Raw genomic sequence first — 26,678 nt, 5'->3', positions numbered from 1 at the left:
TTCTCAGTTCTCATTAAGGGGTCCCAATCATTTTTAAGCCTCCAAATGCGGTGACAGTGGGGAACAGTTTGGGTAGTACTGGAGTAGACAATCGACCAGGTTAAGTGCTCTTGATTGCGATCAGGGCACTGGGGAGACTATCCCTTCTCTTTCTTTCTCTCTCATAACTGTACTTAGCAACTCCTTCTGATTCCTGAACATCCAGCCTTGAACTAACCCACACAGTTGTGTGTGTGTGTCTCTCTCTCCATCCAGCTGATTCTTGGCAATTATTTTTGTTCTTTAATGGGATGTGGGTAAGGTCAGTGTTTATTGTTCATCCCTAATTGTCCTTGAACTCTCAGAGTCATTTCAGAGGATAGTTAAGAGTCAGTCATGTCGCTGTGGGTCTGGAGTCACATGCAGGCAATGCCAGATAAAGATGGCGGGTTTTCTTTCCGAAAGGATGTTGGTGACCCAGATGGGTTTTTACAACAATCGATGTTGTCTCATGGTCACGATTACTAGACTAAATTCAAATTCCAGGCGTGTGAAATGTAAATTCCACTATCTGCAATCTTTGCCTTTGAATCTGTGTTCCAGAGCATTCTTCTGTGCCTCTGACATTGCCACCACAGCACCATCTCCCTTCCATTTCCTACTCTACAAAGCCCACATTTCACAAGCTCCAATCCCCCTTTTTCTCTGCAACCAATTGCAAATTTGAGCAAGTCATCGGCGAGTTTCCTATGCAGATCTAAAACAGTAAAGGAACAATCTCTGGATCCTGAGTATTGAGATCTGTCATAAATTGCAACTTTGCTTTGCCTCTGCTTATAGATTGCTCGCAGCATGCAGCCTTGTTCCTCAGTCCCACATACACAGCAGCCTGCCTCTACCTGCCAAGAACTGGGAGAGGAAGAACCGAGTGGTTTATCCTCCACAGCTGCCAGATGAGCCTCGCAGACCAGTGGTAAGTTGCATCCCGTTGCTGTGCCTGTTCTTAACTGACAATGAACGTTCAGCGTAGGAACAGGCCATTCAGCCTGATCTGTTGATGCTGTTGTTTAGGCCCCACATGAGCTACTCCCCACATTCCTACAATCCCTCTAGCACAGGAACAAGTAGCAAAGAAATAGAAGGTTATCCCGTTTCCATACGTAATGAAATAGGAGGCACTTCCGCCCCAGATCCTGCTCCACTATTCTAGCTGACTCCATCTGTTTGTGACATCAAACCTGGCTATCCTCATAACCCTCTGACTCTCTTGTTAGTCAACAATGTTCCTACCTCTCTTAAAAGGGGAAACATCACCCTGTCAAATCCCCTCAGACTCGTACATGCCTCTGTAAGATTGCCTGTCACTCTTGTAAACTCCAGTGGATACAGGCCCAGTCTGACTAACCTTTCCTCATAAGACCAAGACTGCACACAGTATTTCAGATATGATCTCACCAGTGCACTCGACATCTATAGCAAAAAATCCTTACTTTTATGTTCCATTCCCCTTGCATTAAAGGGCAACAGTCTGTTCTCTTTCCTGCATTCATACAATTCAACCCAACTATCTCCCTGCAGTAATGCGTTAATGTTATGTGTACTGTGTTATTTTAAGGCACCACAGTTCAGAATGCTTTCTTCAGCCACAGGCCAGATCTGGAAGGGTTCATGTTCTGATTGTGTTGTTAGCATGTGGGTGATGTGTGACAGTGTCTGACCCTCTCACAAGCACAGGTCACTGAAGTCCTGGTGACATAGCGGAAGCAGAGTGTTGTGTGGTCCCATTGTCCCAGTCACAGACAAAATAAGACAGTGAAAAGGGTGAAGATTTGATTATAAATGTTGTTTTATAATTCAACAGGAAGTTTACCATTGCAGGAGACAAATCAAATACAGCAAGGACAAAATGTGGTATCTGGCAAAAATGGTGAGTATGTTTTATGTTTATTATGGTCATGTACCTGAAGAAAATCCCACATCCATTGTTGGTTAGTTCAGTCATGCAAGTGGCATAAATGTTAGCATATTTCCTGATGATTATGTATCTGGTGTAAATGGTAAGGCCCTGTTTTCTGCACATTGTGTAATGTAATGTGAAAGGTAAGCCAGTGGGAGTTTGGAAACTGCCTGAAATTCAGTGGCTTGAAGTCAGATCTGGTAGAAAGAGACTGCACATCCCACTGCCACTAATCGGAATTCCCCACTCTCCCCATCCTGGGGACAAAGGAAAGTCCCTCCTTCCTGAAACTGGTCCACATGGGGCTTGTAGATTTAGACACTTCCCTGCTCTCACTTCTTAATCACCACAGGCAGTGTCAGTCCTGGGGCACTCAGAGGGTTGGTGTGGACTTGATGGGCCAAATGGCCTGCTTCTACACTGTTGGGATTTTATGACTGTGATGGTGGTCCTTTAGTGAGGTCAGCTTGCTCCTTTTTAAAGGCCCCTCTGCTTATGAATACTTTCACCAAAGAAGAATCTTCAGCACTCATGTCATTGTTGTAGTAAACCCTGATCTTACAGTGACCCCAGCAGTAAATTGCGTTTTGTCAGCAAACTGAGCCCCAGATGCAGGGAAACAGGTCTGGAGTGAGCACTATGATATTCCTGACCTTGTTATTGCTGTGAAAGAATATTTCCAGAATCTGCTAAAGTGAGGAAATCATTATCTTTAGTGAAGAATCATCTTACTGTGGGTCTACCTTGACACTGGGTTCAAAGGAGAGCAAGAACATCCCAGGATGTAATAATTATTAGCATCTCACAGACTTAATCCCTTATAGTATAGGACAAGTCCTGCCAGATCCCCTTTACCACACTCAGACAGTCTTCCAAGATATTCCCAACTAGTCCTATCAGGAACAAACACAAAATGCTGGAGAAACTTGCCAAGTCTGGCAGCATCTGTGGAGAGAGTGAATGTTGCAAGTCCAATATAACTCTTTGGAACTGAGTTTCTCCAGCATTCTCTGTGTTTGTTTTAAGATTTCCAGGATCCACAGTATTTTACCTTTGCCACTGTCAAACCAACAGTGAAATCTGTTGCTGTTCCAAGTCAGGACGGTGAGTGGTGATTAATACCGTAAAGCATGAGAACAGAGGTAAACCATTCAGCCCATCGACTCTGCTCTGTCATTCGATGAGATCATGGCTGGTCTGATCATCTTCAACTCCACTCTCCTGCCCTTTCCCCAAATGATTAAAAATTCCCTTAACAATTACAAATCTGTCTCTCTCGCCCATGAATATGCTCAATCACCCAGCATCAACAATCCAGTGTGGTAAAGAATTCCATAGGTTCATTACCCACTAAGAGAAGGAATTCCTCCTCCTCTCTGTCTTAAGTGTGCAACCCATGGTCCCTTGCATCTGCTGCCCTTGTCTTTCTCAAAGTTGGGGTTTGGAAGGTGCTGTCCAAGGAGCCTCAGTAAAATGCAGTGGGAGATTGCGGTGACTGTGTGAAGGATTTGAACTGTAAGGTTTGTGTTGCAGATCAGAGGAATGACCTTTGACCAAGCGGTTGCCCAGTTGCAGTTCAATGACAAAAAGGGAGCAAAGTTGATGTTGGAGGTAAGAGATTCAGACGGAGAACAGGGCGGTCCGGGCAATTGCTGATATGTACCATCAGGCCTAGAGGGCTAATTTTTAAACACTGACTCAGAAATCATTTGCATTTATGTAGTACCTGTCATGCAAACTGCTTTACAGCAAATTAAGTCATTACGGAAGGCAAATGGTAGGCAATTTACCTACCGCAAGCTTCCAAAAACAGCAACAAAATAAGCAGATTGTTCTGTTTTTGATAAAAACTGACAGAACTCCGAATGCTGTAAATAAAAAACAAAATCAGAAATTGCTGGAAAAGCTCAGCGAGTCTGGCAGCATGTATGGAGAGAAATCAGAGTTAATATTTCGGGGTTGAGTTCTGAGGAAAGGTCACCTGACCTGAAGCATTAGTTCTGATTTCTCTCTCCACAGATGCTGCCAGACCTGCTGAACTTTCCCAGCTGATTTTGCGTTTGTTGGGATTAGTATTGGTCAGACACCAGCGAGATCACCCCTGCTCTCCTCTGAATAAATTATGGGATTGTTTACATCTCCGTGCAGCAACAGACAGGCTCTCAGGTTAATATCGCATCCCAAGTCTGTGATTGAGACTTTTAATGAAATAGAATATTTAGGATCCAGTTCATGACTTTGACGCTTTGAGCCTGTTCTGCCATTTGATAAGATGTGGTTGTGGTCTTATCCTCACTTTCTTGTCTGTCCCCTTATAACCCTTTAGATCTTGTCAATCAAAATCTCTCTAACTCAGCCTTCAAACCCTGGAATGACCCATCCTCCATGACCTCCTGGAAAGAGAATTTGACATTTTAACGACCTAGTTAGGTCTGTCTCTAACGAGAGAGCAGCCCTGTGGCGTGCTAAGATGATGGTGACTGCTGTACCTAAACTGTATCCTGTAGTTTCAGACTCCCCACCACAAGAGGGAGCAACCTCACGCAATCCACCTCTCCAGTGGAGTCTCAAAGAACCATCAAGTGTTGTCACACTTTTAACCCAATAACAATGATACAGCGTTGCAGACATTGTTACCAGCCAGTGCAAATGAGACTTACGTGTCACTCCAGAAACAGCACCTCCAGCAATGTGGTTCTCCAACAGTATTGCACTCAGAGCATCAGCCAGGACCTTGTCAGAGTTTGGTGTAGGGCTTGAAACCTTGGCTTTCTGACAGAGATGTGAACAGGCTGAATTGGAAACTGCCTGAAATGTGCTTTGTGCCTGTCACACTGGAAGTTGCTAACCGGTTTGGAGTTGTGGTGTGTTTTCTGTTGTATAAGGATAGCAAAGGGCATGGAGTAACGTTTGGTGAATAGAATTAGGATGCAGATCAGCCTTAATCTAATTGAATGGTGAAATGGGTTTGAGGGGCTGACTGACCTCCTCCTGGTCTAATGTTTCCTGGAGCGATACCAGTCCCTGACAAATCCACCACATTCTGGTGATTAGAGGATAAAAGGCGGAAACATGCTTGAAAATAAACGCATTAAAATTCAAAGCACGGTCGTTCCATTTGTTGGGATTAGTTCTGCATTCAGTTGTGCTAACGCTCACACAGCATCAGTTCTGGCTTTCTCTGACGTTTTCACATCTGAATTGCAAGGTTGTGAGTTCGAATCCTGCTCCGGAATGATAAGCACAAAATCTAGGCATCTACTCGGTAGTACCAAGGCCATCTTTCTCCCCTCTTCAGCAGTCCAGGGGGATTGAGGAGGACTTGTCTCCAGCATTGTTCAATTTGCTCAGCGTTGGCAGATAAATCCAGTATGTGATCTGCAGACTCTGCTACATACAGGGCAGGATAGGATTGATGAGTTGTTTGGGGACATTCTCAGTGCTTCAAGGAGTCTGGTATCCACGATTGAGGTAATACGGAGCATAAGTAACATTTCTTCCTGGTAAACCTTGACCTTAATCTTCGGTTTGAGATTCAACTTTTTCCCTCAGACATTGAAGACTGGTATGTTGGAGGTGATGGGAGTGCAGCACTGGGAGAGTTCCAATCTGTCAGATGTGACCTTAAACTGGAACCCCATCTCTTGATGTTAATGTCAAATGTCCTCTGTTTCATTTGAAGTAGTAAGAAATTTTCCTGATATTCTGGCCTCTATTTTCCTTCAACTAACCTAAGATTATATGGTTATTGTCTCATTGTTGTTTCTGTAAACTCCAACAACCCTACAACCCCTCCAGATTTGTTGTTCTTCTAACTCTTGTACGTTTCCCAGTTCCAATACTGCACCACTGGTGCCATTGCCCTCAGGTATCTGGGCCCAAAACTCCACCACTTTCTCTAATTTTCTCTAATTCTCTCATTTTAAGCTGCTTCTTAAAACCTATCTCATCTAAGCGAGCTTTGAGCACTAATACCTCCTGATGTGACTTGACCTCAGATTTTGTTTGATACCTTAAAGGCACGGCATTAAAGGTGAGTTTTTTGTTGGAGCTTGCTGTGTACAAATGGTTTGCAGCATTCGTACATTACACCTTTCTAAATGTACTTCATCAACTGTAAGCTGATTTGTGGCATCCTGACATTGTGAAAGGGGGTGTGTAATTCAAGTTTATTTATTTGAACACGCTCTCTCTGACTTTCTGCTATCTTGTTGGAGTCGGGAGCTTTAGCCTGTTTATCGTGGTTCAATCTGTGCTTCTGTTCACTGCATCTTTCAGGTTCTGTTGGAAGCTCAAGAAATGGCAGTCAGGAACCACAATCTGGAGTACAGATCGAATCTGTACGTAGGTAAGGGTGGACCTCAGTAATTATTACAGCAGTCTGTTAGTTTCACCGTCACCAGCACTGAATATGCCTTTTAAAATGAGGTGCTTTTTTTCAGAAGTGTTGTACAGCTAGTTCTTCTATAACGTGACGATTGTGTTCTTGTGCAACAGTGTTATAGAAAAATCGCCCTTTAGAGACAGTAGATAAAAGTGTTGGCAATTTAGTCGTGTTTTAGCCAACACATGTTTTAAAAGTTCACACTTTAGAACCAGTGTCCCCAATTCGTCAATCACGATACAATGAATTCACGTTAACAAGATGCATATTATAGCAGGAGAAAGTGAGGTCTGCAGATGCTGGAGATCAGAGATGGAAATGTGTTGCTGGAAAAGCGCAGCAGGTCAGGCAGCATCTAGGGAACAGGAGAATCGACGTTTCGGGCATAGGCCCTTCTTCAGGAATCCTTAGAGGTCCTTTGCAGGTCTGTGTGAGTGTTGTCCTGAGCTGGGGTAGGTCGAGTTGCAGGGAATGTAGATAGCGGCGCATGGCTGCAAGCATGGAGCGGAGGATCCGGAGGGACGTCTGTTGCTGGAGGCTTCGGATTTGTTGTAGGTACTGGTTGTCCTGGTTGGGTCCAAGTTTTGTTGGTCGGAACGTAGTCCGGAGTCCGTGCGGGATAAGTCGGTTCCGTAGGCAGGTGCTGAGGAAGGAGATATGGCTGTGGTAGCGAGTCTGTTTGAGAATGTGGCTGAAGAGCTTCTGTGCAGAGGAGATGACCTGGGGGGTGCAGTGAGAGAGGGACTCACTGAAACCTTTGTAGAGGGAGAAAGAGAGCTCCTTCAAGGAAGGCATCCTTGTAAGAGGATTCGCAGTAGGTTGAAATCTTTGAGGAGAAAGTGAGGTCTGCGGATGCTGGAGATCAGAGATGGAAATGTGTTGCTGGAAAAGCGCAGCAGGTCAGGCAGCATCTAGGGAACAGGAGAATCGACGTTTCGGGCATAGGCCGAATCAGGAATCATTCCTGAAGAAGGGCTTATGGCCGAAACGTCGATTCTCCTGTTCCCTAGATGCTGCCTGACCTGCTGCGCCTTTCCAGCAACACATTTCCATCTCTGCATATTATAGCAGAACAGCCTGTAATTTCAGAAATGTGCCAGCCAGTTTGTACCCAGCAATCTCCCGCAAACAGAAATGGGATAAGTAACTAAATCATTGCTTTTTTTTTGTGGGATGTGGGAGTCACCAGCAAGGCCTAGCTTTGGTTCCCTGTCCCTAATTACCCTTGAACTGAGTGGTTTACTAGGCCATTTCAGAGAGCAGTTAGGAGTCAGCCAACTATGGGTCTGGAGTTGCATATAGTCCACACTAGGTAAGGATGGCAGATTCCTTTCCCTGAAGGACATCAGTGAACCTGGGTGGGTTTTTAACAACAACCTACAGTTGTCATAGTCGCCATCACTGAGTCTATTTTGTCCCAAGTTACAGCAGGAGACGTTAGTGCCCAAAGCTCGCTGACAGAGGTAGGTTTTAAGCAACAACTTAATATTGGAGAAAGAGGTGAAGAGGTTTGGAGAGGGCAATCCTGAATTATTAATTGAATTTCAGTTCTCTCAGCTGCTGTGGTAGAATGTCAGCCCAGAGTTTTAGCCTGGGCCTGGGATTGCTAATCCAGGGACATGATCACTCCGCCACCCGTGGTGTTCATTTGAAAAAAAATTAAAAGGACCAGTATTTATCTTGCATTTTTGGGATCCACTCAAATCTAAGAATATGTTATAACTGATTAAATAATTTGAAGTATAGTCAATCCTGTAATACATGGCACCCAAATTGTGCACAGATAGTTCTCACATGCAGTAATGTGGTAATAGCTGTGTTGAGGGATAAATATTGGCTCAGGACACCAGGATGCTCTTGTTTGGAGTCTTAAAACAGGAGCTCTGATTAGTGCGATACTGAACGAGTGCTGAACAGTGTCAACTGAAGCTTTCGTGCTCAAATCCTGTCGTGGGACTTGAACTCTCAATCTCACGCCTCCTACCTGCTGATCCACAGGCTGGTTCCAGAAGTTGGGCAGGAGGAGGGGAAGTGTAGATCGCCTCATTACAGGCGTCAGTTCACTTGCTGTTCCTTCTCTTCCCCACCTGTTTACAGCGGAGTCATTCTCGAGTAAGGGACAGTACCTGAAGCGCATTCGCTACCACGGGCGAGGAATGTTTGGCATCATGGACAGAGTCTACTGCCACTACTTTGTCAAGCTGGTGGAAGGAAGCCCTCCGGTGAAGAAGCCAACAACTGGCTTTGACCAGGCCAAGGAGTACGTGCAGCAGCTGCGCAACAGAACCATCATTCACTCCCTGTAATGGGCCACAGGGGGCTGGACAGGGCACTGTTAGCTGTGGGCTGGCCCACCGCAGCACAGTGCTGTAACCGAGCCTGTAACGGGCCTGGGAGGCGACTGTAAATAAACACCAGTGATTTAGTGAATCGAGTTTGCATTATTTCGAAAACCAAGTCAACCTGTTCCCTGTGAAACCCCAGGGAACAGAGTCAGGATTGCTCAAGGCAGTGTTTACAGCAGACTACAAGGAATAGGAACCTATTCCACCTTTTACTAAGACCATGGCTGATCCTCAATCCCGAGCTCCCTCGATTCCCTGAAAAGAAATCTGAAGCAGTTGAGTATCTGAAACAAAAGCAAATTGCTGGAGAAACTCAGCAGGTTTGGCAGCATCTAAAAGTGATGCTTATGCTGATATCTGTGGGTGTTGCCGAGTGGGGGAGGGAAGGAGTGAGCAGATAGGTGCAGACAGAACCCCGAGAGAGAGAAGAAGGAATCTTGGGCAGACAAAGATTAATAGTAAGCCAGGGAAGAAGAAAAGCGAAATAGATGATAATGAGGGGATGGAAATGGGTTGGCCGTGTTGAAAGCTACCCGTTTCATGCCAGAATATGGCGGTGCCAGTGTTGGACTGGGCTGGGCAAAGTCAGGGGACACTAGGTTATCGTCCAGCAGGTTTATTTGAAACCATAAGCTTTTGCTGATGAAGGGGTAGTGCTCTATAACCTGGTGTTATGACATCTGACCATGTCATGACAGGTCCTGGGGGTTTTAGGCTGAGTAACAGACATGGAAAGAGATGTTTATGCTCTAATGTTATTGAACTCAAGATTGAACTCCTGAAGACTGTAATGTGTCTAAGTGGGCGATGAGATGTTGTTCTTCCAACTTACTGTGTGGCTTGCTGGTGCAGTGCCATCTCCTAAATTCCCTGGTGTTGGTGATTACTTCACTTGACGGCCTTGCAGTTTACTCTTTCTCAGGATTGAAACCCTTCAAACAACAGTTAGATTATGTCACCTTTCAATGATGCTATCTGTAAAATGTTTGTCAATTAAACCGATGTAAGTGATCTGATTCGTTCTGTTTCTGGTGTATTGTACATTAGAGCCACAGGAATTGTTTAGATGAAGCTGCAACAATGACCAGTGAGTGCAGAAGACAAAGGCTAAGTCTTGATGGTAGACCTTTCCAGATGTAAGAGCACTCCCCTTCTCCAATAAGATTGTGTAACAAACTGACGGTCTACGGTCAGGGATTGATCATTCGGGATGGAGACAAGGAGGAACTTCTTAACTCGGAGGGTGGTGACTGCTCTGTCACCGAATATGTTCAGAACTGAAGCCTGGTGGTGTTTGTTTGTTCCAGTGTTGTTTTACAGTTCACACGTCATTGTGGCCACATGCCGTCTTACCTGCATGTTGCGGCCTGCAGCTACCAATCGTGTTGGTTGTGGCTTCAACACTCTTCCCATATCTCTCCTGCTCTTTCCACCTGCCATGATCGGGTGTTGGAAGGGCTTCCAAGATGGTAGTCACCCAATTACGACTGACCCCTCCATTGACCATCAAGTTCCTAAGTATGGAGCTTCTAGCTTAGAGATGGTGACACTACCATTGACACCAGCTGAGACACCAGGTATACTAAAGTGTGGAGGGATCCGAAACCAGAATTGAAGTTCAGTAACAATCATACTGAATGATGGAGTAGACACCAGGGTTTGATGGATGACTCTTGTTCTGTTTCTGATATATATACTGTGAATAGATCTGAGTATCACATATTGGCCTGGGGGGGGGGGCGGAGTACAACATAGGTTTACAAGAATGGTACCTGAACTTCAGAGGTTAGGTTATGAGGAGACATACAAATTGGGCCTCTACTCTAGAATTTAGAAGGTTATGGGGTGATCTGGTCAAAGTATTCAAGATGTTAACAGGAAAAGACAGGGCAGGTATAGGTAAATGTTTTCCACTGGTTGGAGATTCTAGAACTGCATTAATGACTTGGAGGAAGGAAGCAAGTGTACTGAAGCCAAATTTGCAGTCAACATTAAATGGGCGGGAAGGTAGCTTGTGAGAGGGATACAGTTTACAGAGAGATTACTGGTAGGTAAGTTGTCAAAAAGTTGACAAATGGAGCAGATTGTGAGAAAATGTGAAGATATTCATTTTGGAAGGGGCAATATTATTTAAAGTGAGAAAAACTGCAGGAAGCTGCAACACAAAGGGACTTGGCGGAACCCGTGCACAAAGCACAGAAAACTTACACAGTGAGGCAGAGGTAGTCACGAAGGCTCATGGAACATTGGCCCTTATTTCAAGGGATTTCGAGTATAAGACTGGGGAAGTCTTACTGCGACTGTACAAGGTGCTGGGGAGACCACATCTGGAGCACTGAGCAGTTTTGGTCCCCTTATTTAAGAAAAGATATAATTTCATTAGAGGGCAGTTCACAGAAGGTTCACTAGAATGGTCCCTGGTATGAACAGATTTCTAATGAGCAAAAACCTAAAAACCTAAGGACTCTGCTCACTGGGGTTTAGAAGAATGGCCGGAGATCTCATTGAAATATCTATCGATTATGAAGGGGCTAGGCAGGGTCAATGCTGAGAGGATGTTTCCCCTCATGGGAGAGTCTAGGACCAGAGGGCATAGCCTCAGAACGAAAAGGCACTATGGCCCTAGTTTTGGATTCTCTCACAGGGAGATCCACCCAGTTAGATCCCCTCAGGATCTTCCATGTTTCAATTAAGTCACCTCTGACCTTTCTAAATTCCAGAGGATACAGTCTTATCTCTAGCCTTTCCTCGGAAGGCAATCTGCTTATTCCAGGTATTAGTCCAGTAAACCTTCTGTGATCTCCTTCTGACACATTAGCATTTTTCCATAAGTATGGTGACCAGTATTGTGACACAGTGCGTTAGATGTGGTCTCATCAATACCCCATGTTACTAAAGCATGACCTCCCTACTCTTTCTTTCAGTCCCTCTCATAACAAAATATAACATTCTATTAGCTTTCCTGATGACTTGCTGTACCTGCAGGCTAACATTCTGTGATTCATGCATTAGCCTCCCAGATGCTGCATTTTGGGAAAGCAAATCTTAGCAGGACTTATGCACTTAATGGTAAGGTCCTAGGGAATGTTGCTGAACAAAGAGACCTTGGAGTGCAGGTTCATAGCTCCTTGAAAGTGGAGTCGCAGGTAGATAGGATAGTGAAGAAGACATTTGGTGTACTTTCCTTTATTGGTCAGAGTATGGAGTACAGGAGTTGGGAGGTCATGCTGCGGCTGTACAGGACATTGGTTAGGCCATTTTTTGGAATATTGCATGCAATTCTGGTCTCCTTCCTATCGGAAAGATGTTGTGAAACTTGAAAGGGTTCAGAAAAGATTTACAAGGATGTTGCCAGGATTGGAGGATTTGAGCTATAGGGAGAGATTGAATAGGCTGTTTTCCGAGGAAGTGGTGGAGGCTAGTACAATTGCAACATTTAAGAGGCATTTGGTTGGGTATATGAATAGGAAGGGTTTGGAGGGATATGGGCCGGGTGCTGGCAGGTGGGACGAGATTGGGTTGGGATATCTGATCGGCATGGATGGGTTCGACCGAAGGGTCTGTTTCCATACTGTACATCTCTATGACTATGACTCTATCTCTCTGCAGCTCAGAGTTCTACAGTCCCTAACGTTTAGATTCCCTGTCAGAGGCTACAGAGAGAACAGGTAAGTTTCTCTTTGTCACAGTGACACAGGATACTGTCTCCACAATTTAGTAAGAGCTGGAACATTGCTGAGGTAGGGGCAGAAACCTGACCTAAAGTAAAATGATGACAGTACCTGAAGAGGAAATGACCATGATGCGTTCACCTGCTCATGCACCTTTACCAGTTATTGACTGGGTTGAGAAGGGGAGAGGGAGGGAGTGCGTGAGTAGGACAGCAAATAGGACAGAACCGAGAAAATTAAAGTATCAAGAGCAAGTGTCCCTTGGAAGAGTTCTACTGATATCTGTCGGCTGAAATTATTAAGAAAAAGGCCGCCATTCTCACATTCACATTTTGGTTTATTTAATAAACAATGGGCTGTTCACAACATCATTCTACACCAGTTCCTGTGGTTGAATCACTGAGGTCTCCAAAGTGATAATATCACCTTTGAGAATGCTTTACAATGGCTGCAACTTTGAGTGAAACACAGAGGTCAACTGTCCTGGCCATGAGGAGGGAACGTGAAGCAGTTCCTGGTTAAACCAGCACTGCCCCTTTAAATTCTGGTGGGAGGAGCCTAGGGCTTGATCACGTGCAGAGGCCCCCACCAAGCCCAGGAGGAGACTCTGCTGCCCTCTGATCATGGACCTGGACTCCACTTTCCTTTCTTAGCCTTGAGTCCCTTAAAGGGGGACACAGCAGCTGAGCCGTCGCCTCACTGGGCTAGTCATCCAGAGGCTAATGCTCTGTTTACGTGGGTTCAATTGCCATAATAGTGGATAGCAGAGGCAGCTTGAAGGGCTGAATGATCTCCTCCTGCTGCTGATGTTTAGACTATTGACCTCCTCTTGTCCATGTGTGGGGTGGGGGGGAACAAAGGAAGCTAATTGCCTCGTATATTCCCCCATTTCTCCCTTGGATTCTTCCAGTAGTACAGTGCCAGGCATTAGGGAAGAGTCCATGAGAAGCATTTATTGAGAAACGTGCCCTTGCCAAGTTGTTGAGAGCCCATCTCCCAGAAATTTGAATCCCTCCAGAATTAACTGCAGCTAAAATTGGAACTCAATGGAATTCAGTTTTCCACACCATTCTGACAACCCAGTAACTTTCCAAAGAGGGATTTTCCCATTTGTTCCACCACACTTGTTTTAAAAAAAATTAAAATGAACGCAACTCACGACTATTTCTATAGTTGTCGAATACCCTAGATCCATTTGTGATTAAAATCATGTCCCTTCCCTCCATGTGGTTTCCCCCACCCTCTCCCAATTTCTCAATGAACCAACTCCCATCCCCAGTGTGCCCACCCACATCCAACACACAACTATCCACCACCTCACCCCCATCTCTGTCTCTACCCCCGCCCACATCTCATTGGTTGTACTCCCCACCATGTCCACTCTCCCATCTTCACCTCCCTTCTGCCTAGACACCCTACCCACTGTACCTGCCACCCACCCACGTTCCCCAAATCCCCCACCCCACACTACCCCAACTCACCAAGGCTCCCTTTCTCCTACCTCACCTCAAGAATCCCCCCAGCCCGTCCAATCTGACCACTCCCCCACCCCACGCAATATGGCTTCCACTTCTTGGGGTCCCCCTCTCCCTTCCCCCGCTCCACCCAGCACCTCCCTCTGTGTCACTACGGCATTTGCAACACCGAGTGCTTGTGTTTGAAAGTGTCCAGCAGGGCCAGGACGCCACGTTTCAGATTGGAGCCGCTGGTGAACTTGGGGGCAGAGAGGAGGGGCCCAGGCGCAGGACCCACATTGTCAGTCATCGGGGAAGACAAGTGCTTCTTCAGGCCTGAGGGGGGCAACTGAGAGTGGGTGGCCCTCTTTGATCTCACTGAGGGAGCTGCAGCCACCAAACACTTCTGGTATTGTAGCTGTAAGACAAAAGGACAACAACGGGTCAATTCCTTTGCTGTCACTGGGGTCAAAATCATGGAATTCCCTCCCTAAGGGCATTGTGAGTCAACCTACAGGACATGGACTGCAGTGGTTCAAGAAGGCAACTCACCCCCACCTTCTGAAGGGGCATTTAGGGACAGGCAACAAATGCTGGCCCAGCCTGCCTTTGTGAGTAAATAAATTGAAAGTAGCCCACACCCAAACCCTGTACTTTTTGAATATGTCTGGGGGAACAGGCTGATAAAACTGACAGGAGTCTTGGCTCTTAGCAAACATTGTCTTTCACTGAAATAGGGTCAATACAAACTAGGCACTGGTATGCTATGCATTTTGGTTCAGTTACCATGTCAATCATCCACACATACCCCAGCTCCCCATCTGAGGAGTGATGATCCTCAGGTTAAAACACCGATGGTCTCTCTCTCTCTCTCTCTGTCATGGGAGAGCAACCCTTTGGTGTTCTGGGACTATGGTGACTTTATGTTTACCTTACTCCATGTTTGCATGCATTAGAAGGACTATTGTGAAAACTGGAGCTCATTGGGTAGCTCTTGAAGAGCTGACACAGACACAATGGGCCGAAAGGCCTCCTTCTTTGCTTGAGGGTCCAACCACCCCATGATTCTACATTTCAGGGCTATGGGGAACGAGGGATGGAGAATGGCAGTAACACACGGAGCTAGTACAGGGGCAGCAGGCTGAGTGGCCTCTTCCTCTGCTGCCCCGGTGCTACAAGAATACTCACCATACAAGCGGCCTGAATGGCCTCAGAGATGTAGCCGGCATCAGGCTCACACCAGAAAACGTGGCACTCGAAGTTCTGGAGACCTGTGTCCACAATGAGGCCGAAGGTATGCGGGTCCTTCCCAATGCCCAGGAAGGTCAGGTACCGGAGTCGGCACTGCCAACATGGCTCCCTGCTATCCTGTATAGAACAAGAAAAATCACACCCTGTACCAACTCTGGAATCTACATTGTAAGAGGGGTGTGGTAGCACTGGAGAGGGTGCGGAAGGAGATTTACCAGGATGTTGGTAGGGCTGGACAGGTTCAGTTATGAAGAGAGAGATTGGACAGACTGCGGTTGATTTTCTTCCAGTAGAGGAGACTGAGAGAGGACATGATGGAGATGGAGAAAATTGTGAGGGCAATGGATAGGGAATATACACCTTTTTTGTATTCACCCGTGGGACGTGGGCAGGAGACTGAGAGGGGACATGATGTCGATGTATAAAATTATGTGGGACATAGAGTGGACAGGAAGAAGCATTTCCCCTTGCTAGAGGCACCAATGACTGGGGCATTGATTTAAGGAAAGAGGCAGGATGTTTACAGGGGATGTGAGGAGATTTGTTCTCACCCAGAGGGTGGAGGGAATCTGGAACTCGGTGCCTCTAAGTGGAGAGGCAGAGGCAGATATCCTCATCACATTGGAGAAGGATTCAATGTGCTCTTGTGATGCTAAGGCACACTGGGCTATTGGGTAAATGTGAGGCCTCAGATGCTGGAGGTCAGAGTCTAGATTAGAGTGGTGCTGGAAAAGCACAGCAGGTCAGGCAGCATCCGAGGAGCAGGAAAATCGACGTTTCGGGCAAAAGCCCTTCATCAAGAATGAGCCTCACTCTAATCTTGACACAAGATTATTGGCCAAGTGCTGGGAAATGGGATTAGAATAGTGAGGGGGTTGTTTTTGACTGGTGCCAATTCAATGGGCTGAGGGGCCTTTTTCTATGCTGTTGACCTCTATGTCTCAATGACTAAGGAGGTAAGTAGGAAGGAGTGACTGAAGTCTGGGCCAGAGCAGTGGGTTTGAACTACTGTGTTAATAAAGTATGTAGATAGATGGAAAGGCAGGAAGGTTTCAGAACAATGGTCCAGAGCATGGGAATCAGACAGCAGATCATTGACACAAAGGATACATACAGATTAGCGCAGGATATAATGATTCCCTGTGTATTGATTATGAAGAGTGATCCTGCAGAATCGTGGGTGGGAAAGCAGGTGTGGGGTGAGGGACCAAGCAGACCCTGTGCTCACCTCCCCCTTAGACACGGACAGCGTGGTATCTGTAACCTGGAGGAGAACTGAAGGCCAGTCACATCTGTCCACTGAATCCAACAGACTCTTTATCACTCCGTTCACCAGCTTCATTCCTGAAAGGACACCAGCACCCAGACAATGACAAAACAAACTGACAGAAATATACCCTCAGCGGGTCCGGCACATACTATGGAGAGAAAACAGAGTTAATGTTTCCGGGTCGGGGCCCCAGTCTGTATAAGTTTAAAGTCGAGCATGTGGTGCTGGAAAAGCACAGCAGGTCAGGAAGCATCCGAGGAGCAGGAGAATCGACGTTTCAGGCATAAGCCCTTCTTCTGCTCCACCGATGCTGCCTGACCTGCTGTGCCTTTCCAGGCAACACTCTCAACTCTGAACTCCAGGATCTGCAGTCCTCACGTTCTTCTGTATAAGTTTAAACACAGGTTCACAATATAAATGAACTTTTGTAACCTGAGTTTGCATATATGTCTAAGGCATAAAGCTGTAAGATGTGCTAGTCTGTTCGATGGAAGAGAAATTGATAAAATGTCTGAGTTATTTTTCCTTTATTCATTTAAGAAATGAGGGCATTGCTAGCTAGTACAGTATTTATTGCCCATCCCTAATTGCCCAGAGGGCAATAAAGAGTCAACCACTTTGCTGTGGGTCTGGAGTCACATGTAGGCCAGACCAGGTATGGACAACAGTTTCCTTCCCTAAAGGACATTCGTGACCCAGACAGGTTTCTCTGACAATCAACTCTAGATATTTATTGAATTCAAATGCCACCATTTGCCATAGCAGCATTTGAACCCAGATCCCCATGTGGACTGGCATCCCCTCACCTCTGTGTGCAAATCTTTTTTTTTTGGTGTTTGTGTGTGCAGGTGTGAGACACAGTGAAAGGCACAAAGTGCAAGGTTTCTCTGACAATCAACTCTAGATATTTATTGAATTCAAATGCCACCATTTGCCATAGCAGCATTTGAACCCAGATCCCCATGTGGGCTGGCATCCCCTCACCTCTGTGTGCAAATCTTTTTATTAGATTAAGATTGAATGTCAGGTGCTCAAGGTCAATTAAAAATTAATGATGTGTCCTGGTGACTCGTTAATTGCCTTGAATGGATTGTAAAGGAGGGGACTCCATTATCTTCGGTGATCAGCATTACACTCCCCAGCCATTGCATGTAATTTGATTAATTGGAAACAGTGATTTAGTGATGGTGGATAATGAGTGAAAAGTTACACAGTTGATTTGGTGGCGGGATACAAAAAGCCATTCAGCTGTGTGTGGTAACAATTCCGAATATAACAAAAACGAAAATAGGAGGGCTTTGTGATGCAGTGGTAGTGTCCTTACCACTGAGCCAGGAGGGCTGGGTTGTAAATCTCATCAGCTCCAAAGGTGTGGAATTAAATCTCTGAATAGGTTGATTTCAAAATATATAAAATCAAGCTTCCCTGTGGTTGCTTCTGTGCCCTGGACAGAGACTATGCAGTGTCCATGAGAATGCTAACAGCCTTCCACAACTAGAGGGCACCACAGGGGCTAGAGTGCATTATCTCCCATCAAAAACAACATTTTCATTTACTTTGATAAGTAAATACATTTTTAAACAGCTGGGTTTAAAGAAGCCATTTAGAGTCTTAGAGATGTACAGCATGGAAATACACCCTTCAGTGCAACTTGCCCATGCCAACCAGATATCCTAAATTAATCTAGTCCCATTTGCCAGCACTTGACCCATATTGCTCTAAACTGTTCCTATTCATACACTCATCTAGATACCTTTTAAATGTTGCAATTTAGGGCTCCTTGGTGTGGTGGTAGTGTTCTTATCTCTGGACTAGGAAGCACTGGGTTCAAGACCCACCTGCCCCTGAGAGGTGTCATAATGTCTCTGTATAGAGTGATTAGAAAATATCTCAACCTGTCTGTCACACCTCACATCAGATTACATAAAACAAGAGATAAAAATATTGGGGGGGGAGGGGAATGGCAGAATATGGATTTTGAACTCAATTTAAACAAAAATAAAATGTCAAGCTGAGTCTTTGAGGGAGCATGCTCTGTTCAATCACACAATAAGAGCCAAAACATGATTTCCTTCCTTTTCAGAAGAATGCACCGTCATTCATGTTGATTATCACCTCCCTGTTCCCTCCTTCTCCCTCACCTTGGATGCTCTGCATTACCCTTGACATGGAAAATTAATCAATTGGAAAACATGGGCGTTGTACTGGTACGCTTACTAGAAGGAGAAACACCACAGGGAATTTAGTGATTGAAAAAACATAATGTTCAGTTGTGTATAAAAACACTTCTGGATTTTCAAAAAAAAGAAAAAAACTTTTTGAAATAATCAGGAGGGTTCTTGTGGTGCAGTAATGTTCCTATCTCTGAGCCAGGAAGCATAGATTCAAGTCCCACCTGCTCCATCTCTGAACAGGATAATTGAACACAAAAGCAATATGGAAGTTTAACTGTTTCTTTAAAAATAATGAATACTCACACAAAAAGACTTCATTCATAAATAATATACATATAAATTAATGAAACACTATGAAAATAAGCAACTTTTTAAATACTTATCGCAAATATACATGAAGAAGATGGTCCAGAATTCACTAGTGTTGTATCTCACAAGATTTCTCCCCACAATTCAGGTGCTAAAGGGGGTTTGCATCACAATTGTCAGAAGTATTAATGACCTGGTAACAACAATATATCTGAGTTCTCAACAAATGATCAGAACGTCAGTGTATTTCCATAATCAACTATATATGTGGAAGTAGTAAGAACTTGGCAAACTGCTGCATGATGGGATACTTGACCAAGGTAAAAAGTATCTTGGCCTTAAGCCTCTCTAGTGGAAAAATATTGCTGGAGATAAGGACTGAGGTTGTGCAATTATAATTTGATGAAATAGAGGGACTGTATCATAGGCTCGTTAGTGGGGGGTTTTCTTGAGTTCATTAGCATCGCTGACCTTGACCAACAAGACGGTAGCTGCACTCTGCTTATCTTTATCTTGAATATTGTGAAGTGTGAAATGTAAGCAAGGCTGTTTGTATCATTGCATAGGTATAGACTGACGGTTCAGCTCGAGAGAGAGAGAGTGCTGTGAGGCAGCCTCTCTGTGAAGTCACGACAAAAAGCTTCTTGAAACGATTCAGAGTCTCAGACAAAGCAGTTTCCTCGACAATATACTAGGATTGGGAATGACACCAAAGAATGAACTCAACTCGAATAGGTACAGAAACAAAAGCAGAAGTTACTGGAAAAGCTCAGCAGGTTTGGCAGCATCTGTGCAGAGAAATCAGAGTCAACGTTTCGGGTCTGGTGACCCTTCCTCAGAAAAGGGTTGCAATATCTCCGACTTACATTTGTTCTGCTCTATCACCCAGATGCGCTTTGTATGGTATGGTCTGCCTTAATGCACTCAAAACTTTTCACTGTACTGAGGTACATGTAACAATAATAAGGGATGACTGAAGGCCAGACTGGTAATTTTATAATGGAACATCACATGGTAAAGATGTGCAGGTTGGATGGATTGGTCATGATAAATACAGGGTTATGGGGTTAGGGTGATGGCTGGGTTTGTGTGGGATGCTCTTCAGAGGATCAGTGTGGACTCAATGAGCCGAATAGCCTCTTTCTGCACTGTAGGATTCTATGATTCTGTGTTATCATGTCATGTAACTGTATAAAAGTACAAGTCTGTCTGGTCTGGAATTGATGCCATAGTAAGACACATCCCAAAGATCTCAATTTCTCATCATGTCATGAATGACTCCCAATCTATTGTAGATTTTATAATTGCAGTTTGGGGCTGGTCTTCACCAAGAGATTGACTCACCCATTGAGTTGGTCACAGGGAGGCAGCCAATGTATTGGACATTAAACCTCTGCACGGATTGTCTCACCGTCTCCAGGAGGTCAACTGGAAAAGAAAGGTAAGCAGCTGGTCACAGAGTCTACAGCTTTGTGTCATCACACTATCACAAAGTGTACCCATCCACTCAGTCTCATCCCACAGCCCCTACACTCGACACTCGTACATCAGCCATAGCTTCTCTTGTTGTGAGTCAGAGATTCGGAACTTGAGCGTGATAGTAAAGGTTAATGCTCCATTGCAGAGCCCCAGCCTTCCAGATACACAAGGATCACCTCAGATAGATGTGAACTACCCCTCGGTAACATCTCAAAGAAGACCAGGAGAGTTATACCCAGCATCCTGGTGAATATTTATCCCCCAACCACAATAAACAGATTACTTGATCATTTTCACACTTCAGCTCGTGATAGTTTGTAATTTACTGCTGCACTTCCAACTCAACAACAGTGACAATATATCTAAAGTTATTTCTTCACTGGCTGGAGAGAATCCCAATTTCTGGGAAAGGCACTACACAAATGTAACTCTTTCTTTATTTACTTTCCATCCTATCATGTCCGGTTTCCCAATTAATTCTCCTGAGGAAATGTTCAATTTACATATTCTCTAATTCTCTCACCATCATTATTTATGCCTCCTCATATTCCTATTGTTCTTCTGCACCACTTGCCTTCCTCTCTCCACCAGCAGCAGTGTAGGAGCCAGTGTGTCCCATGCTGGATTTGATCACTGTGGGCATTTAGCTGCATCAATAGCCTGGAAGTTGGCTCCCAGGTAGAGAATTCCCAGTTTCCATTGCTCTACCATCATTGGTCATGCTTCCAGCTGCCTGGATGCTAGGTTCTGGAATTCTCTCTGAAACTACAGAATCATGGAGATGTACAGCATGGAAACAGACCTTTTGGTTCAATGCGTCCATGCCCACCACATATCCCAACCTAATCTAGGCCCATATCCCTCTAAACCCTTCCTATTCATATACTCATCCAGATGCCTTTTAAATGTTGTCTTTGTACCAGCCTCCGCCATCTCCTCATTCCATACACGCCCCGCCCACTGTCTGAAAAAGTTGCCCCTCAAATCCCTTTTATATCTTCCTCCCTCACCTTAAACCTATGCCCTCTAAGTGTTGGACTCCCCTGCCCTGGGGAAAAGATGCTGACTTCTCAAATTTCTGACCACACTCATTCTTTACTCCTTCAAGTCTACTCCTTTCAACAAGTGTTGGACATTGGTTCTAATATCTCCACTTGTGTCTCCCACCCTCTGTCCTATATCTCTTTATCCATGACCCCTTGCCTGGACTCCTGAGCGACTGACTGCTGTCGGCTCCTGTGAACCTTGTCCCATCCTATCATCACTTCCAATCACATCTTCCCTTAATTTGCGTTGTTCTAACGGTGAGAAAAGGGATAGCTGTTTCCAAGAGCCAATATAGGACATGATGGGCTCAATGGCCTCCTGTATTATTTGAAGGTTCTATCATGTATTCCCATGACAGTTATGCAGTTACAGTGTGAACACAGCCTGAATCTAGTGTCTTATTTAACTTCACTTGGACCCCAATTTCACATTGTCACACCTCATTTACATTCTTCCACATATAACATTCTTACAACCCAAAGGCTCTCAATGGGGACTTTTACCGATAGAACCACACAGAACGGAAGCAGACAATTTCCGGTCACTAAAGGGTATGAACTACGGGACCACAGACACAAGATTAAACACAGGGGGTTTAGAAAACGGTGAGTGTTAAAATTTCCCCACAGTGAGAGTTGGGAGGCTCTGGATTTATTTCCCGGGTAAGTCGTTCAGGCAGAAATTGAGTCAACATTCAGGATGAGATTGGAAACGAGGATGAAGAGAAAGGGGTTAGTGTGAAACTGGAAAACGGAGGGTAAATGAGATTAAATTTGCTGCCATGGAGAGTGAAAACCAATTTGAACTTACTGGGCTATGGATTGCTGCTCCTGTGTTGTAATTTTTGTTTATTTCTAAACTTGCAGATAGAATAGAATCCCTACAGTGTGGAAACAGGCCCATTGGCCCAACAAGTCCACACTGACTCTCTGAAGGGTATCCCACCCAAACCCTTTCCCTATTCCTCTACATATCCCCCTGATCAATCCACCCAACCCACATATCCCTGAACACTATGGGCCATTTAGCATGGCCAATTCACCCAACCTGCACATCTTTGGACTGTGAGAGGAAACCCACACAGACACGGGAAGAACGTGCAAACTCCACATAGACAGACTCCCAAGGCTGTAATTGAACTCGGGTCCCTGGCGCTGTGAGGCAGCTGTGCTAACCACTGAGCAAAGACAATCGTGACTGTGGACGATGACAGCTCATCATCTTCTGCAGCTGAAACCAGATCAACTCTTACTGTTATGTTTGACTCTGGTATTTGCCTAGTCTTATACAGGGTGCTATTTTTCACTTGTGATCAAGAGTTAGAACAAAGCAGAGGTTATCAGGAAGAATATTAGGGAGAAGAGGGATCTTGGTGGTCTTCATAATTTTTGGCTGCCCAATTTGAATCATTACCATTGATGGAAATGCCATCATTTCCTGCCAGCAAGCCTGGACATTCTCCAAAGTCTGTTTCTTGGAACTCAGGGACCACACCTTTAGTCTTAAGCCTCGTGAACGATCTTTGAAGGGGATAAAAGATTATTGGGGTACACAGGAATGTAGACTCGAGGTTACAGTTAGATCAACCATGATCTGACTGAACGGTGGAACTGGCTCAAAGGGCTGAGTGGCTCACTTTTGTTCCTTATTCACTTTTATGCAAATCCTGCTTAAAAATTAAGATTATGTAGAGTCACAAAGTCACACAGCACGGAAACAGACCCTGCAGTCCAACAAGTCCATGCCGAACATAATCCCAATCTAAACTAGTGCTACCTGCCTGCTCCTGGCCCATCTCCATCCAAACCTTTCTTATTCATGTCCTTATCGAAATCCCTTTTAAATATTGTAATTGTTCCCACATCCACCACATCAACAGGAAGTTCATTCCACACGTGAGCCACCCTCTGTGTAAAATATTTGCCCCTCATGTCTAAATCTCTCTCCTCTCACCTTAAAAATGTTCCCACCTTGTTTTGAAATTCCCCATCCGAGAAAAAAGGCAAGTATCATTAACTCTATCTGTACCTCTCATTATTTTATGAACTTCTATCAGGTTGCCTCCCAACCTCCTACACTCCAGTGAGAAAAGTCGCAGCCTATCCAGCCTTTCTTTATAACTCAAACCTTCCACATCCGGCAACATCCTGGTAAATCTCTTCTGAACCCTCACCAGCTTAATAATATCCTTCCTATGACTGAGTGACCAGAACTGGACACTGTATTCCAGAAAAGGCCTCACAATGTCCTGTACAACTTCGTCAGTCTCTTGGTACCTGATAATAAAGGTAGCTAATTCATAACATTCCCTGAAACAGACCTAGTGAGAAACAATAGACAAGGACATTAGATGTCTCAGGCTGTGAGCTGGCCATGTTACTATCAGTCCATCCTCAAGTCAAAAGACAGAGAGGTACTTGGCAATTCTGGGCTTTAGGAGCAAAATACTGCAAGACGCTGGAATCTGTACTGAAAACAGAAAATGTTGGAGGTCACAGTGAGTCAAACAGCATCCATGGAGAGCGGAGAGCTAATGTTTTGAGTCTAAACGAAGAGTCATCTAGACTCAAAACGTTAGCTTGCTGTCCCTCCACGGATGCTGCCTGACTCACTGTGATCTCCGGTATTTGTTGTTTTCAATTCTGGGGTTTGCTTTATTGTTGACAGGAGAAAGTGAAGGAGGGCTTATGCCCGAAACGTCGATTCTCCTGTTCCCTGGATGCTGCCTGACCTGCTGCGCTTTTCCAGGAACACATTTTCAGCTCTTTATTGTTGACAGCTCAATGATACGCAACCCACTTGTGAGGCTGTCGAAAAGCACAGCTGGTCAGGCAACATCCGAGGAGCAGGAGACTCAACGTTTCAGGCATAAGCTTTCTCCTCCCTTGTGAAGCTGCCTACCTCAATAAGGGAAATGAACATTCAGATTAAAAGGTACCTTGTAGAGGCAGGTCCACTGGGGAGATGCTGTCCTCCATTCCCGGAACGTTCGATGAACCACTGTTAATTGCTCGCTCTGCCATGATCTGCAATGAGTTGGAGAAGACTTAAGATACCAGTACAACATTAGACAACTGAGTTTGTAATCTGGATTGAACAGGTGGGAGTATGGAACTCCAACAGGACATTGCCAAATTGATGAAGTGAGTGGATAGGTGGCAGATGACGTTCAAAACAAAGAGTGTTAGGTGATGCGTTTTGGTTGGAAGAATATTGAAAAACAATGTGAAATCGGCAACACAATTCTAAATGTGGGCAGTACCAGAGGGAGCTGGGTGTATATGTGCACAGATCAGTTAAACTGGTAAGACGCGGGGTTTGTACTCAGTGGAGTTTCGAAGAATAAGGGAGGTCTGATTGAAATCTACAGAATACTGAGAGGCCTGGATAGAGTGGACATGGAAAAGATGTTTCCAAAAGTAGGAGAGACAAGGGCACAGTCTCAGAGTGAAGGGACGACCCTTTAGAACTGAGATGAGGAGGAATTCCTTCAGCCAGACGGTGGGGAATCTGTGGAGGCCAAGTCATTGAGGATCTTTAAGAACGGAATAGGTCGGTTCTTGATCAGTAAGGGGACCAAGGATTATAGGGAGAAGGCAGGACAAGGGCATTGAGAAACATCAGCTGTGATCAAGTGGTAGAGTAGATCCGATGGGCCAAATGGCCTCATTCTACTCCTATATCATACAGCCTTATGACAGGCACACCTCTGGAGCAGGTGGGACTTGAACCAGGCCACCTGTCTCAGAGATAGGGACACTGCCACTGCATCACAACAACCCGTTTGGTTTCATGAGGTTACTCACTGATCCAATGCTGCACAAGCATGGATCATGTATCACCTCACAGGATAAATACTGTCTAATCCACCTGTTCAGAGAGATATAGCCACACCTGGAGAGTAGGTAGGACTTGAACCTGGGCATCCTGGCTCAGAGGCAGGGGCACAACCACTGTGCCAGAAGGCATGCACATAATGGGATCTTCACACCCCCATAATACAAGGTAGTTAGAAGGGTCCATAAGGCAAGATAAACACAACCCAGCCCAGCTGTAGGTTAGTTGGTGAAGGATTGAAGAGGACTTGCCTGGGAGCACATCTGATGAAGGGCAGTGGCGATGGCTTTGGCAGGAGTGTTGCAATGAAAAACGTGGCACTTCAACATACACGTATCCTTGTCACTGGCAACATAGGCAAAGTCTCTACTCGACAGGGGGAAAGAGATAGATTCAACAGTGAACACACTGAGCAGAAACATCCCACTATAACCCCACACTGAGCAGAAACATCCCACGTTAACCCCACCCTGAGCAGATACATCCCACAGTGACCCCAAACTGAGCAGATACATCCCACAGTGACCCCAAACTGAGCAGATACATCCTGTTATAACCCCACACTGAGCAGACACATCCCACAGTGACCCCAAACTGAGCAGAAACATCCCACTATAACCCCACACTGAGCAGAAACATCCCACTATAACCCCACACTGAGCAGATACATCCCACAGTGACCCCAAACTGAGCAGATACATCCTGTTATAACCCCACACTGAGCAGACACATCCCACAGTGACCCCAAACTGAGCAGATACATCCCACAGTATCCCACCCTGAGCAGATACATCCCACAGTGACCCCACCCTGAGCAGATACATCCCGCTATAACCCCACACTGAGCAGATAAATCCCACTGTAACCCCACACTGAGCAAATACATCCCACACTATCCTACCCTGAGCAGATACATCCCACAGTGACCCCAAACTGAGCAGATACATCCCACAGTGACCCCAAACTGAGCAGATGCATCCCACTATAACCCCACACTAAGGAGATAGATCCCACTGTAACCCCACACTAAGCAGATACATTCCACTGTAACCCACCCTGAGCAGATACATCCCACTGTAACCCCACACTGTGCAGATACATCCCACTGTAACCCCACCCTGAGCAGATACATCCCACGGTGACCCCATCCTGAGCAGATACATCCCACACTATCCCACCCTGAGCAGATACATCCCACAGTGACCCCATCCTGAGCAGATACATCCCTCACTATCCCACCCTGAGTAGATACATCCCACAGTATCCCACCTTGAATAGATACATCCCACACTATCCCACCCTGAGCAGATACATCCCACAGTGAGTCAGACAGCACCAGAGGGTCAGAACCCTTCATTAGGACTTGGTAGGGGGAAGGGAGCTCAGAAATAAATAGAGGGAGGGGGTGATGCTGGGGTAAAGGTAGGCAGGATGGTGATAGTTGGATGCGGGAAGGGCAGGTATTATCAACTCTGATTTCCAGCATTTGCAGTCCCTATTATCTACACCCTACAGTGACCC

At 45.3% G+C, this 26,678-nt stretch overlaps 2 protein-coding genes across 4 annotated transcripts in view; one reads left to right on the top strand and one right to left on the bottom strand.

Annotated features, from left to right (window-relative positions):
- The first annotated feature begins 421 nt into the window (after positions 1–421).
- mrpl22 (mitochondrial ribosomal protein L22) lies at positions 422–8,750 on the top strand. Its single transcript, XM_043704209.1, has 6 exons — positions 422–447; positions 751–952; positions 1,841–1,906; positions 3,470–3,547; positions 6,215–6,284; positions 8,418–8,750. The coding sequence occupies exons 1-6, from the start codon at positions 422–424 to the stop codon at positions 8,624–8,626; spliced, it is 651 nt and encodes a 216-aa protein (XP_043560144.1). The 3' UTR covers positions 8,627–8,750.
- A 5,154-nt stretch (positions 8,751–13,904) lies between these two features.
- apbb3 (amyloid beta (A4) precursor protein-binding, family B, member 3) overlaps positions 13,905–26,678 on the bottom strand; it is a 49,620-nt gene continuing 36,846 nt past the window's right edge. For 2 of the 3 annotated variants that reach the window (XM_043703088.1, XM_043703090.1), the window contains 6 exons: positions 25,409–25,523; positions 24,259–24,346; positions 20,139–20,222; positions 16,270–16,385; positions 14,979–15,158; positions 13,906–14,208 (listed from right to left, as the gene is read on the bottom strand). In XM_043703088.1, the coding sequence (XP_043559023.1) occupies positions 13,963–14,208; positions 14,979–15,158; positions 16,270–16,385; positions 20,139–20,222; positions 24,259–24,346; positions 25,409–25,523 (829 nt within the window). In that variant the 3' untranslated portion in view covers positions 13,906–13,962. Of the gene's footprint in view, positions 14,209–14,978; positions 15,159–16,269; positions 16,386–20,138; positions 20,223–24,258; positions 24,347–25,408; positions 25,524–26,678 lie in introns of all 3 variants that reach the window. The other variant, XM_043703089.1, reaches the window with a different exon arrangement.

The sequence above is a fragment of the Chiloscyllium plagiosum genome, chromosome 14 (assembly GCF_004010195.1).
Source record: "Chiloscyllium plagiosum isolate BGI_BamShark_2017 chromosome 14, ASM401019v2, whole genome shotgun sequence".
NCBI lineage: Eukaryota > Metazoa > Chordata > Chondrichthyes > Orectolobiformes > Hemiscylliidae > Chiloscyllium > Chiloscyllium plagiosum.
The sequence above is the reverse complement of the archived record's forward strand: the minus strand, read 5'-3'. Positions and strand labels throughout refer to the sequence as shown.